General features: G+C 41.6%; 1 protein-coding gene across 1 annotated transcript; it reads left to right on the top strand.

The window, feature by feature from the left end:
- The first annotated feature begins 1,047 nt into the window (after window positions 1–1,047).
- KBTBD2 (kelch repeat and BTB domain containing 2) lies at window positions 1,048–15,144 on the top strand. The gene is made up of 4 exons (XM_075143043.1): window positions 1,048–1,430; window positions 8,521–9,050; window positions 11,831–11,996; window positions 12,425–15,144. The coding sequence occupies exons 2-4, from the start codon at window positions 8,881–8,883 to the stop codon at window positions 13,958–13,960; spliced, it is 1,872 nt and encodes a 623-aa protein (XP_074999144.1). The 5' UTR covers window positions 1,048–1,430; window positions 8,521–8,880; the 3' UTR covers window positions 13,961–15,144.
- The last annotated feature ends 122 nt before the right edge of the window (window positions 15,145–15,266 follow it).

Here is a 15,266-nt window from a genome sequence, read left to right as displayed (position 1 = left end):
TTAATTACATTATTCCAGTTAATTAATTACATTAATGTAATTAATATAACAGAAATTTATGAAATTTATGTTATAACAGGAATTTATGAAATGTGAGGTTGTAATTTGACTCTGCCCTGGGTCTGTACAGGAGATGAGAATCTGAGTGGCCGCTTTGCAACCTCACATCTCTGAATGAGAGAGCAGCGGTATTGAGAGAGACGGCAAGAAAGCACGACGAGTGCACTACGGGTGCCTAGTGGGTGCAAGTGAGTGAGAGACTAGAGAAAAACAAAGAGGTGTGGATGCTTAGAGACTGTTTATATTTCTAGGTTGGGAAATTCCCGTAACTTCTCTTTTTTTCTTTCTGTAATGTTCTTTGCACTAAGACACAAATTATAAAACGCCTGGGAAGGATTACTGATCTTGTTGCTTACGGACTTCCCAAGTCAAAGCTTTTCTTTTCCACTGATGGCAGCTCTTGCACTTTGTGTGCAGGTCACCTGTGTGACTTGTCTGTGGTGTTTTAAATCTTTAATTCCTGCATTCATCAGATTAAACTTTCACCTTTTTTTAAGTTAAATTCCTAGTCTTTCTCCTGGTGGATGGACCCAAAGGGATATAAAAAAAAAATAAAAAACACTCTTTAGCTTTTAAAAAGTTGCCTGTCGTCAGGATTTTCCTTTCCCTCGGAGCAGACTACAGCCCTCGGGCTCCTCCCGCCCTCCTTGCCCCCGTCGCTTCCCTCCTGCGGCAGGCTCAAGGCCCCACAAGCCTCAGGCGGCGTTTGCTCAAGGGGCAGCCAAACCTCGCCTCTGAGGCTCCCGCATTTGGCCAAAGGACGTTTCAGCGGCGCGGTGCCTCGGCCCGCAGGAGGGCCCCAGGGGAAGAAGGAGGCGCTGGGAAGAAGAGCGGGACGAGGCCGGCCTGAGCCGCGCCCCGGCCCTTGCCCGTCAAGCCCACGGGCCGCCAGCCTGCAGCGAGTCGCTCCTCCCAGCAGAGGGCGCTGCGTCCGCCCGCGCGCCAGGCGCCGCTTGGCGGGCACGCAGGCGCGCTCGCTCCTCTCGGGGACCCGCCCCTGCCCCGCCTGCGCCGTCGGAAGCGCCGGAGAAGCCGCCGTTCCCTAGGCGCGCGGGCGCTGGCGTAGGCAGGGGGAGCAACAGGAAACGGGGGCGGGCCGAGGCGCCGGACCTGGCGCCCCGCACCGCTCTGAGCATGCGCAGGAGAGGCGGGCAGGCGCGGCACCGCGCGGCGCATCGTAACGGCCGCCGAGCGGCGGTGATGCTGTGGGGGATGAGGAGGCGGAGGGCAGCGCGCCTGCGCGCCTAGTGGCCGCCGCCTCCGCAGCCCGGGTGAGACCGGATCCTCCTCCTCCCCCGCTTCCCCGGCCCCCTCGCCCCTGGCCGCCCGCGCTCGGGACGCTGAGGCAGAAGAGGAAGCGGCGGTCGGAGGTTTGTCCGGGGGGGATGGCGGCGGCGGCGGTTCTCCCGCGCTCGCGTCCCGCCGCGCCGTGAGGCGGCGGCCGCCCTCGCCTGGCGCGGCCGTCGGGCCGTTTCCCCTCTCTTCGCCGGCGGCGGCCTGCGGGGCTGGAGCGGGGGTAGGCCGCCCCTCGCCGCGAGGGGTCCTCGGCCCCGGCGACGGGCGGCGCTCCCGCGACGGGGAGGCCCGCGGGGGGCTCTGCGGCAGCCTGCCGCTCCCCCCGCCTGGGTGCGGCTCCCGCCCGCCCCTTCCGCGACCTGCGGCCGCTCCCGCCCGGCAGCGGCGGCTCCCGGGTCCGCTGGACACCGGCGGAAACCCGCGGCGGAGGCAGCCCGAGGAAGAAGGCGAGGTGGCTGCTGCGGCCGCCTCCGCGCCCTTGGCCAGGGCCGGCTCCTGGCGCGGCGGAGCTCGGGAGAGCCGGGAGGAGGAGAGGAGAGGGAAGCGCGCCGGGCTCTCAGCCGTGCGGCCGGCGGGGCCGTCCCTGACCCCCGGAGTGCGGCGATAGTCGCGCAGCAGGAGGGTGCCCCATTCCTTAGGGCTGGCGGGGGGCTCCTTAGGGAAGCAGGAAAGGAATTAAAGCAACGGAGGGACGGGACGGCGCACCTGCGTGTCAGGAAAAGGAAAAAAAATGTGTTCCCTCTCTAGTACCGTGTCGCTGCGTCCCGCACGCAGGGGGGTACTGTAAACTTAGGCCTGTAATGGGGCGGGCAGTCGGGCTTCCAGCGTTTAGTGCTCCTCTTCAGCTGAGCAGGCTGGGATGCATGCAACTTCAGTGGTGTTTTTTTTTTAGAGGTGCTTGAAGAGGCAGACACGATGAAGTCTTCTAAGAGAACAGCACTGTAGTGGCATTGCCGTTTCTTGTAATTGCCTACCTTTCCTTGCCGATATGTCTACTTTTGTGTGTATATATAGTATTAGTAGCTATAGCGACCAAGGGTGGACTTCAATACGTGAATTTGAAGAGTCATTTCTTATGAACTTTTATAGGCTAAATATATGCATAGTATAGCTTTGAAGTTAGCTGTCTGCATGCCCAAGATTTTTCCAGTATTTACTATTATTTCTGTTATGAATGGAATAGATACCTACTGCTTTTGAAGTAACTTTAGTTAGATTTAGAAATGGATTTGTGTTGTAGTTAGCATCTGCATTTTTAGAGGTTTCCTTGCAAAGCCACAGCTTGGCTTTCTACATTACTTTGTGATCGTAGTGGACCTGAAAGGCTGTGTGCTGTCACCTAGGGCTGTATCTACATGAATTTTGTTAAGATGATGTATTTAGGAGATCATTAAAATAGACGATCAACTTAGTTCGGTTTCTCATAAATGTACTAGGAGAAATAGGTAATTTTTAATGTTTAATATATTTAGATGCGTAAATTATGTAGTCTCATGATCTGGGTATAGGTGTCACACCTCTTCCGTAATTATTTTTGTGTGTGGAGTAAAAGGGTCCCATTATACTTGGTGCTGTGTAACTAGCATCTTGCAGCAACAGACCAAAGCAGAAGAAAGGATGTTGCTGCTTATTTAGTGTTTTTTTTACTACATTTTGGACAGGTGGTTGTTGTTGGGGTTTCTTTTGAGGCACGCTTTTTTGTTTTGGTCATGTGATTATGAAACAGACCAGAATTGGTGCAAATCCTGAAATTTCTCTTCCTTAATTTAGTGGCTGTTGCATTTTGAGAATAAATTTTATATGCGTGAGTAAGGTATCCATTATAAGACTCTTAACCTTTCGGGAACTAACTTATGGTTAGTTAAGCTACATTAATTATTAATCTAATTTCTTAATGTAGAAATGCTTGAATTTATAGTTGAACATCATCATATCTCATAGTGAATATGTAAGGGAGCGATCTATACTTGTGAACTGGAATTTAAGTTGTTAAATAAAATGGACTAGCTTCATTAACATATTAGAGTTCAGAGGAGAAAAACCACTTTTCTGTACATACGTGATATATGGCTGGATCTTACTGGAGACGTCCATGGCCCACTTTTTTCCAAAGGTTAATTCTCCGAAACAGGTCAAGTCTTTCCACAAAACAGAAACGCCCTTGGGGATGGAAACTACCTGTGCTCAACGTAGAAGGCCAGTTGCCAAGTTAAGTTGTTGGTTTATCTTGTGCTAATTTTATTTCTGAGCAGGTATTTCCTTTAGTGTATAACTTCCTCTAGGAGCAGAAAAACAGGAAAGAAACTGGTAATGAGGAGTGCATTGTGACCAAACATGTTGTTAGCGTGGAGTCTGACACTTCTAGTCTCTAGCTTCTGCGTAGTTGCAGAAAGCTCACCTACCTCAAAGTTGTAACTCACCTCCCAAGCATAATATGTATGGAAAATAGTAGTAGTTTCCAAGCCAATAGTAATTTTCGGGATGATAACATTGTAGGAATACATCAGTCCTTGTTTTTTGTGACATGTCATGTTGTTGCCTTATTAGAATCTCCTTGATGTCCTCAGGTTTCTGGACTGCAGTGGTATCAAAGTCACCTTTGATGGCTTTAGAAGAGAGGAAGACTTCCAAGTCTGGAACTGCTTCATCAATTACCTATTTCTTTTTTGCTGCCAAGGATGCAAATTTGATACATTACTCAAGAATCTAGAGCTTCCAACTCCTTTTTCTTCTTTCTTTTCTATCTTTGAGATCTGTTGGCTAGGTGTATTGATTTAAATAATTGATTTTAATCATTATTAGTACTTGTATTGCTTCTTGCTATTAGTTGGTATAACCCTTTTGAAACATGTTGATTTATAACTCGGCATATCCTTAATAGTAACTAAGTGTTAAAGTGCCTGAGCTTGGTACTTTCATAGCTAGCTGGGAGGATTGCGATGTTTATGCACATGAATGCTGGTGTAGTTTAGCTTACGGTTGTTCAGTTCTTAATTCTGACATTTTATTATGTTAAAAATAGTGAATGACTCACTTCTTTAGACGTGTTTTTACTTGTGATTTGTATGAAGCTGCCCTTGGATGGAAATAGGAATTTGATTAAAAGTGCACAAAAGTAGTATTTAAAGCTTTTTTTAATTAGTTAAAACTAGATGAAATAAGTTGAATGTCCAGGGAAATAAGTTTTGGTGGTTGTTTTTTTCTTTTTCTTCCAAACATAGAGGTTTATTGAAGTGTGAATTGTAGTTAGTGAAGTTAGAATTCAAGAGATATTCAGATGGCTGAAGATGCAGCTAGGAACCTGTGAGACTTTAATAGATCTTTAAGTATTTCCCAGAATTTTATTTGAAGTTAGGCATCTAATCTGGCAGACTTCTTAATGGGATTTTCAGAACTTACTTCTTTTCCTAGTATCAAAATACCTAAAAAAAAAACCAAAAAAAAATTGCATATATCTTGTTTCGCCCTCTTATAATTTGGAAAAAATAAAGCAAATTTTGTTTTGGATTAGTCCAGTTGAAGAATATATATCTTATAGGTTTCCCTACTAATTAGACTGGAAATAATCAATATACTTACTCCATGTTATACATCAAAATATAGTGTTAACACTCCCATGTACGTAGTGCAGTATGTATCTCTGTTTATCAATCTTTGCCTGACCTCAGAAGATAAACAGATTCAAGGAAGGCAATTAATAGCCTGTCCCATAACTCATTAACATTTGATGACTAATTTTTTGAATGGTCTCATTCAGGTTTGAAGTACATGAACAAGTGTTAAAAGCCACCTCATTAAAATCACTTAAGCTAAAAGAAATAATTGCTTAAAAACAAACCCTCTTATCAACCTGTTACTTAATGTTGCTCTCCAGCTTGATAGGGAGTTACTTTGGATCAGCTGGTAATAATTTGGTTTAGTTCGCAATCCAGGACTGCTGTGGCCTTCCAGCAGCTACCTACCAGTCCTGTTTTAGATAGCTGACTTCCAAGAAGTTACCCAGAACAAAACGGTCGTTCCAGTGACATCGTTGAAGGGGAAGGTCTTACTCATAGAACTTGTATTCAAGGGTTATTTTTATTCAATCAATTTCAGTTCAGGATATTAAGCTAACTTCAGCCAGAGATCTTTTAATCCATAAATCAGAAATGTTCACTACTGTGTAGTTATGAGAACTACAGGAGACTGTAGTGTATCCGTAGACATCTTTTCAAGTTCATAGTTTTTCAGTTAGCTGAGATCTAAGAGCTGTATGCCAACTAAGCACAGCACAGTGAGAGAGACGTTAGGTTGGGACTGAGGAGTTTACAGTTCTCCTTTGGCAAGCATGTGGCTTTGGACAAGCTGATCCTTATTTCAGTGTCTCAGTCTTTCAGCCTCTAAAGTGAGGAGAGTATCTCCTTTAAAATTGTCTTGAACTCTTCAGAGAGGTGTGAGAGAGGTAGGTAGTCTTGGATGACTTTCCAGGCACAAAATGATGTTCCTACAACACTTATCCTAATGTTTTGAACAGATTCGCTTCTCTTGGGCAGATGACAATATAAATTATAGTAATTTTAGACCAGAAATTTAGAGATCCTTGATGTATTTATTTTTCTCCTGAGGAGTATTTAGTATGGTTCCATTACAAGGGAATAGGATGCAACTCCTGACTTTGTGACAAATACAAAATTTTGTTCTTTAGCAAATGGTTATCATTGGCAGCAAAACACAGTATGGATGTGGAAAACAGGAATCATGTACGTAGCATGTTCCTACCATGTGCACCTCCCTGGAGCGCATCACGAAAGTAAGATGGTTTCAGATCAGCTGTAAACCAAGGACTCCAGCTTTGTAAATTTACAGTTCAAAGGTAGTTCACATCACATAAATGTTCTGCAACAAGACTCCTGTCATCTCCTCAATCTTTTCTGCCACTGAGGGTCATACTCAAATGTTCCAGCTATTTATAGTAATTAATTTCACAGTTTCAACTCGTCTTCTTGAACAGGTCTGCTTTTTCAGTTATCGACTGTCAGCCGCATGCTGCCAAAAATGTCTTTAATCTTACTAGCAGGTGTATATCAATTTCTCCATGGCATCCTTGACTGGTTCTGTTACCTAATGACTAAAACAGTGCATATTAGTTTTGCTCTTTTTCCCTGTTTCTGAAGATTTATGTTCTTTAACATCACATCAGAATAGGAAGTTATGATATCAGTGACTTCTTTTGCTAAAGCTTAGTACTACTGATGGTCTGCCCAAACAGAGCTTAATCCACCGGTTTGTATTGTTCTTGAAACTTTACTCCTAAGCCAGGAAAAACAATGCTGTAGAGAGACCCGGGATACCAGTAGAGCCACAAGCTATTTATTTCTGTGGGCCTAACACACTTAGGAAGTCTGCCTGTCTCTGTAGCCATTTAAAGTTCAGCGCAAAATCTGTCAATGGATTAGGTTGCATGTTAAGCTGTTATCAGATAACTAGGATAGTGGTCAGTGATGCAGAGATAGGATGCATACTAATTTGGTGAAAAGAAGCTGCGACTTGAAGCAGGAGGTCACTGCTTTAGCTGAGCAATATCTTTGTATATCCTTCATATACTTACGGTTTAGTGACTTCAGCGGTTAACTGCACCTGAAACTTGAAGGTCTGAAGTCAAGACTTATGCTAATATCTGTTATTATAGCAGACAGTAGTCTCTCCTTCTTCCTCCCCCAAATGTTAACACCTTTTCTATTTTTTTTTAATTAACTGGCTTCACCTGTACAAACTGAACATTGGGTTTGACTGTTTCGACTGTTTTCCAGTTAAACCACCAATGAAAACTAAGAGTTTGAGATTCCTGTTTGTGTATATTTCTTCACTGAAGATCAGTGACACTAAATTAGTAGTAATTAAAGTGGCATTAATTAAGCATATCTGTTTCAAGTGAGTGAATGTTAAAAGACAGCTGTCTGAATTGTATTGCAGACAGGGCTCTGTTGAAATAGCAGATCTTTGATACGGCTGGCAGGTATTTCTACAGCCTTCATCTTACACTAAATTGTGCATTTTTGTACGGAATTTCAAGTACGTAATTTCAAGTAAGGTATACACTGTTCTTCATGAACTATAATGATAGTGATGTCTTAGACATTAAACAAACATGTCCCTGGTTATTCCTTGATTTTGGTATGTGAAAGAACAGTACAAGATTAAATAAATCTGGAAGTATTTGATAGATGTGGTACTCGGTGTCCTTTATGATGCTGATTTTACTGTCACAACTATCCCATTCTTAATTATGTTTCTGTGTTCACATGGAAGATAAGATAAAACCTGACCCCATTTTTAAGAGGAGGAGAAATGTCCAAACAAGAAAACAGACTTTTTTAGCCTGTGGTCATTGCTTTATAATGTCTCCAAATGTTTTGACCCCTGCTATTCCAGCATCCCTTTGCTCCTATTATCTCCTTATTTTTCTTTCTCCTGTCTGCTGCAGTCATGCTTACCTGGCAATATGGAAATGACTCAGAAGGAGAAAAATGGAATGTGAAGTGTTAATAGGTGAAGCCCTTTTGCACAGAGATGATGAATCAAATAAGCCTTGGGAATATAGGCGGTTAGGTTTTTTTAATCCTTAGCTCCGGTTCTGCTTGTTCTCTAGTAGAATGCCAAAGGTGAAATAAATGGGTTGATGATGATGTTGAGAGTTTAGTTGGAAAATGATGGAATGTTGAAGAAACTGCATTTATATTTTTAGTGGCCTGGTATTGATAAGCTTTAAGTAGGCAAACACACAGAAGCAGAAAAAGTAGCTGTTTAATATGGAAATAAAAAAAATGTGTCTATCTTATCAATGGTTGAAGGAAATGTACAGGTGTACTCAGTGGGAAAACTGGGTAGTTCTTGGAAGAGGAATAAAGTCTCACAGGACCTCATTTTAACTCTCCAGCCATAGAAGTTGTGTTGATGAAATAAATTATCCTAATTCATGAGTCTGGGTCTTGGTGAGAATTAATGTACAAACTCTTCATTTTGATACTTTTGTTGTTTAATTCTTTTCTCAACAAGAATTTTTGTGCGAGTAATTAAGTACTAATTTAGAAATAAGTTTGTTAGACAATTACTTTTAAGAAGTAGCTATGAAAGGTTTTTGAAAAAGTGCTAATCTGTAAATTAATTTTATTTTCCTGCTTTTAGTCATTCAAGTGCAGCCACTGATTGCGAGATGTTACCACGAAATCTACCTCAGACGTCACTTTTGCTCATTCATTTGCTGCATCATAGATCTCAACAGGAGCTCTGCAGACACTCTTGAAAGTCTCTGAACAGATTGTGACATCAAGTCAAAGCATGATGACCTAATAGTAGGTCAAAGTCTGAAACATTGATTCAGCAGTCCAAGATAACACTGCCTTTTTTTATCAGTATCACTTCTGAAGGCTACAGACCTCCTGCTGTTTCTTCCCTGGTTACTTCAGAAACATTCAACTGACCTTTCTCTGGCAAAAAGATCTTGACTTTTCTCTCTGGTCCTGGAAATATTAATGGAATACAGTCATGTCTACCCAGGACGAGAGGCAGATAAATACCGAGTATGCTGTATCCTTGCTGGAGCAGTTAAAATTCTTTTATGAACAGCAGTTGCTAACTGACATAGTGTTGATTGTTGAGGGCACTGAATTTCCCTGCCATAAGATGGTTCTTGCAACGTGCAGCTCATATTTCAGGTAAGTGTTCAAAGCAGGGTCTGTTAATTCTAGAAAATCTATGATACTGTTTTTGAGTGTAATATTACTTCATCGATTAACAATTAACGTGTTGCAGAGTAAGTAAGTAAAGTAAATGTAAGTAAGTAAATGTAAAGTTAAGTTAATGTAAGTAAGTAAAAAACCTAAATATCATTACTTGCCAACACCAAAAGAGTAAAATAAATTTTTCAGCATCTTATGACTTACTCTGAATAGGTACTGTAGTTTTTACAGTAAGTGAGGGGTGGAAATCATACTTGTGGTTCATTTTCTTCAGGGAGTTAATTGAGTCTGAATAATTAGTAAATTTTTTATTCTTCATACTTAATCTTTAAATATTTAATCTTTTTTATTTCCAAGGTAAGGTAACAAGGGATTATTGAGACTTGGCTATGGGAGTTCCATTGTCATGTTTATTAGCTGTAGTTTCTTAGCAGAAACTTGTGCTAAAAGTAGGGATTGCTGTGCAAGTTCACGGCTCCATTTTCTGAATCATTTGGTTTTCTCTGCTCAGGGAAGAAGCTGGGAACTCTTCTCTTGCCTGAGAGTCTTGCTACAATGCAACAGGGTTTTTTGTGTGGGTGGGTTTTTTTGTTTGGTTTTGGTAGGTTTTTTTTCTTCCCCCACTGAGATGCTGTTGCAATTTTTAATTCAGTAGCTCCTGCTTCCCAGGTGTCCTGTTTTTTGTCTTTTGAAGTGTTTATTAAGAAGATATGTCGAGTGCTACTACTTTTTGCAGATACCTTCATAGTAAGTCCTAGAAGATGAGGCACCATGAATTTTCTGCAGTGATTAATCATTTTTTGTTGGCAATACATATAACTAATCTGCCTCTCTGGAAGGAATTTTGAAGCTTGAAACTAGTCTTGGTGTCATCCATGCATGTTTTACCTTCCTGATGCATTGCGGAGGGATTATAACTTTTCTTTCCCGTTTAATCAAGGGAAGGTTTGCAAATTCTGTTTTCTTGTTGAGATGGGCTCACTATACAGAACACTTCTAAAATGTTTTGTGCCTTTTGTCTGCTCTCTTGTATAGAAGATACAGAATAACTTCTAATGCAGGGAACTATTCAAGGATTAATTTATTACTTTCACCTAAGTTTTTGTTGCTGCTGGTTTTTGTGTTAATTTTTTCATCTCAGATGAGTCTGGTACAATTTTTAGCAACAAGTATTGTGTGATACTAGATAATGATTATTGCCGTTGGCCTTCTGCAGATGACATGGTTCCAACAGTCTATAAAATAACAGCCACTGGAAATGTGGCCAGATTTAATGTGGGTGGCTAATCATAAGGTTGGAAAACTGTCACAAGTCCACGCAGTGTGCTGCATTGGAATATGCAGTCAGATCTCTTATTCATATGTGTTTGTTTATTATTTATGGAATGAGGTTTTGGCACTGGTTAAAAGAAGTATCAAGCTTGTGGTTTTGTCATGTTCTGTTTTTCTTCTCTACTTTGTTTTACAAGAAGATGCTCAGCTTCCTAAATTTAGCTTTATTATGAAAAATTGATAGCCCTGAAGGAGGCTGTGGGGAGGGGGAAGAACAGAAAAGCATCTCTTAGCGTGATCCAGCCATTGTGTACGACTGCAGCCACCTTACCTTCCATCTTTGTGCTTGAACGCTGTGCTGCAGCAGCCAGGCTCCAGCACAGGCCGCTCAGCAGTGCGTAAGCATGCACTGGAGCCAGATTCTCTCACAGCTACCTCTTCCTTTCTATGAAGAGGAGTCTCTGCTGGCACTCGTACTGTCTTGCTTACCTCTACAAAGCTGCATGGCAAGTTGGTACTCACTTGGCCAGTCAGTGATCCCTCCTAAAATGCAGGTTGCCTTGAGTGAAGGAGCTTAGAAGAAGACAGAGAGATGGGGATGGGGCAGGAGGGAATGGTGGTGGGGCACTGTCCAAGTATCAGATGCTTCTTGGAATGGCTTTACTTAGGGAGTGTATCTCCATGTCCTCCTCACCTCTTCAGCTGGAGGCAGGACTGTAGGGTGCACCCACCATCCCTTCTAACTTATCTCATACCTGGTTTCCTAAAAAGCCCCAAATAAGCTCTTAAAATCAATGTTCCCCATTAAATTGCTTTTCTACTTTTTCAGGAAGATGTAATGGAAATACTTACGTGTTTTGTTTTTTTTTTCAGACCATGTCTGATACTTTTTTCTGTCATTGATTTTTGTCTACAAACTTGACATTTACTGTATATTATTATGAATGGTATATAAGAAATACTTCATGGAGTGCTAGTGCTTGCTCTTTTTTTCTGAGCAAACTTTCTCCTCCTTCCAGAGGAGCATGCTTTTTGATGTGACTTAGCTCAGTCCATTGCATAAATCTGCTGCTTTTGTTTTAGAATCTAAAATCTATCTGTATATGTTTCAACAGTATTTTCTGGAGGATATTCTTCCCTCTTATCATCACCTGACATTGAAAAGGTTTTAAATTTCGTCATTAAAACTCTAAAATTATTAGAGTTCTCTGCTGATTAAGACAAAAGAGTTTGCATAAATATAAAATATTTCTACAGAAGACACCGATGGTACTTCTTGAATATTCTGTATAAGTGCTTTATCTTAAATACTAGATGGTATTTAGATGGTAGCCTAAGGTAAATACTAAATACCTGTAAACAGGCAACCAAAAAGACTGTTCACCTTTTGGAGTGTAATCCCTGAAGGTTTACAGGTGATAAGTGACTTTAGGATTACTATACTTGCTGTTGGTCCTTGTCTTAATATGTCTATTTCTCTTCAGAGCCATGTTCATGAGTGGACTGAGTGAAAGTAAACAAACACATGTACACCTGAGGAATGTGGATGCAGCCACTTTACAAATTATCATAACTTATGCATACACGGGTAACTTGGCAATAAGCGACAGCACGGTAGAACAGCTTTATGAAACTGCCTGCTTCTTACAGGTAGGAATGTTTTGAGTATGAAATAACTGCTTCTAATCTCTGAACCATTTTTTTCTTTATCTTGTTAAATAGTCTTTTTTGTTTAGTCATTTCAAAATACTCTTGTTCAGTTTGCTCAGTATGCAACAGCAGTTGCTTGCTAGGTATGTTTTATGGACCTCTTTGCTTTATGGACCCTATGGAGGGTGGAAGTAAAACAGTGCACTTCTAATGTTTAGATAGTTAGTTTCTTAAGCAGACATAATCATGTGATGTACTTGATCTGTATGAATGGGTTGAGTAAGTCACTGCTCTATTTTTGTGTATAGATAGTATTCCAGGCCTAAATTCTGGTGTTCAACACTAAATGCAGGTACTTTTACCTGCTGCTAGTATGTGAAGGAATAGACTGTATGCAGTAATACTTAGTGTGTTTCTTTGCATTACAGGTAGATGATGTGTTACAACGGTGTAGAGAATACTTAATCAAAAAAATTAATGCAGAAAATTGTGTGCGTCTATTAAGTTTTGCTGATCTCTTCAGCTGTGAAGAGTTAAAACAGAGCGCTAAAAGAATGGTAGAGCACAAGTTCACAGCTGTGTACCACCAGGAGGCTTTCATGCAACTGTCACATGATCTACTGATAGATATTTTAAGCAGTGACAATTTAAATGTGGAAAAGGAGGAGACAGTTCGTGAAGCTGCTATGTTATGGCTGGAGTACAACACAGAATCACGATCACAGTATTTGTCCTCTGTTCTTAGCCAAATCCGAATCGATGCACTTTCAGAAGTAACACAGAGAGCCTGGTTTCAAGGTTTACCACCTAATGACAAATCAGTGGTGGTGCAAGGACTGTACAAATCCATGCCCAAGTTTTTCAAGCCCAGACTTGGTATGACAAAAGAGGAGATGATGATATTCATTGAAGCTGCTGCTGAAAACCCTGGTAGTCTGTATTCTTCTGTCTGTTATAGCCCCCAGGCAGAAAAAGTTTACAAACTCTGCAACCCTCCTGCTGACTTGCATAAGGTTGGGACGCTTGTAACTCCCGACAATGACATCTATATAGCAGGTGGGCAAGTCCCTCTGAAAAACACGAAAACCAATCACAGTAAAAGCAGCAAACTCCAGGCTGCCTTCAGAACTGTGAATTGCTTTTACTGGTTTGATGCACAGCAAAACACTTGGTTTCCAAAGACACCGATGCTCTTTGTTCGTATAAAGCCATCCCTGGTCTGCTGTGAAGGATACATCTATGCAATTGGAGGAGATAGCGTTGGTGGAGAACTCAACAGGAGAACTGTGGAGAGATACGATACTGAGAAAGATGAGTGGACCATGGTAAGCCCCTTGCCTTGCGCATGGCAATGGAGCACAGCAGTAGCAGTTCACAACTGCATTTATGTAATGGCACACAACTTGATGTACTGTTATTTTCCCAGGTCAGATGCTTGGGTAGAAATGGCTATGCGACAAACAAGTAGATGTTTTGCTTCAGCTGCTGCTTTTGGTGATAAAATATTCTATATTGGAGGACTGCATATTGCCAGCAATTCTGGTATAAGACTCCCAAGCAGTACTGTAGATGGGTCTTCCGTAACTGTGGAAATCTATGATGTGAATAAAAATGAATGGAGAATGGCAGCCAATATCCCTGCCAAGCGGTATTCCGACCCATGTGTTAGAGCCGTCGTCATCTCTAATTCTTTATGCGTCTTTATACGAGAAACCCACATGAACGAGAGAGCGAAGTATGCCACCTATCAATACGACCTGGAACTCGATCGCTGGTTTCTAAGACAGCACATATCGGAACGTGTGCTGTGGGACTTGGGGAAGGACTTCCGGTGCACTGTAGGAAAGCTGTATCCATCTTGCCTTGAAGAGTCCCCATGGAAGCCTCCAACGTATCTCTTCTCACCAGATGGAGCTGATGAATTTGAGCTGGATGGGGAGATGGTTACTTTACCACCTGTATAGCTCCCAAATTAGACTGCACAACTGATTCTGTGCTCGGTTATCTTGAAATAAATGGTTGTGAAAGAACAGGTCTGGAAACAGAAATATCAAACCTGTCTTTCATGAATTGTATTTTTATGCCCTACTTAACGCCGCCATTCAGTATGAATCAGTGAAATGAGCAGATATGCTTCCATAATCTGAAATGCTATTATCTGATAATTGAGAAACATATATGTATATCATGAGCTTAAGCATCTGACTTAATGTCTAAAGAATTAATTTCTAGTTCTATGAAGTCTTGGTTCAGGAAAATTAGCTTCAGAAAAAAAGTAGTTACTGTTTCTAGGATGATGTCACAACTCTCTTGAAAGTATCTTCCAGTTATATTTGAACTACTTCTGGATATTCTACTTAAGTGCTAGTTCTATAATTGTCAGTGTGGCCTAATTAAAGGACTGTGCTGCACTTACTTAATACTAATATCCATGTTGGTATAGTAATGCCATTAAAAGAAAAAGAAACAAATCCCATGGATCTACCTGTGGTAGGAAGGGTAGATCTTCCATTGTATGGTAACGTGCAGGGCAAAATGACTGCAGGTTCAGTCAAGCTGTATTACTAGGTGCATGTATTCTATTTTCACTAACTTATACCTGTCTATTTAGAATACAGGTCTTCCGAGCAGCTGGTAGTTTACCAGGTGTGGACTTAAGTTGCTGGGCTTGCAATAGGAATTGTCAGCCCTCATAGTGCGGGTCTATGTGGAGCTTTAACCAGTAAATGTCTCCACATTCTGTATTACAGTAACATTGGCTCATGTATATTACTTCCTGCTGCTGATGTATTTTTCCATTGTAAAACAAAGTTTTAGTGTGGATTAACCAGGTCTTTATTTTCTGTTAATTTAATAACAAGCATTACTGTAGTGTGATTGTGTATAGATATCCCTTAGCTATCAGGTTTTTTACTTTGGGGGGGGGGGGAGCAAACTGTTCAGGAATATCCTGTGCCCTGTGTGCAGGAGAGCAGATGACTAGTGCTGCTCTGGCATTAATCCCAGGAACCACTAGCAGTAGCGGGGCACCGCCAATCTAACATGAACACAGGTGCTTCATGACAAACCTTACTAGCATGTTCAGCTGCATCATGTTCTGGCACTGTATTTTGAATGACATTAATTTATTAAAAAAGACTGAATCCAACTGAGTTTGAGTGTGCTTTCTAGTTGAAGTAGATACAGTTATGACACCCTCCCACTCTACGCACGCTTCTAGCAAGTATTTTGTTGAAGGCAACTTGAAATAATTAAGCTGTGAAAAGCTTG

The sequence above is a fragment of the Calonectris borealis genome, chromosome 2, assembly GCF_964195595.1.
Source record: "Calonectris borealis chromosome 2, bCalBor7.hap1.2, whole genome shotgun sequence".
Lineage (NCBI taxonomy): Eukaryota > Metazoa > Chordata > Aves > Procellariiformes > Procellariidae > Calonectris > Calonectris borealis.
This window is presented reverse-complemented; position numbering and strand designations above follow the sequence as displayed.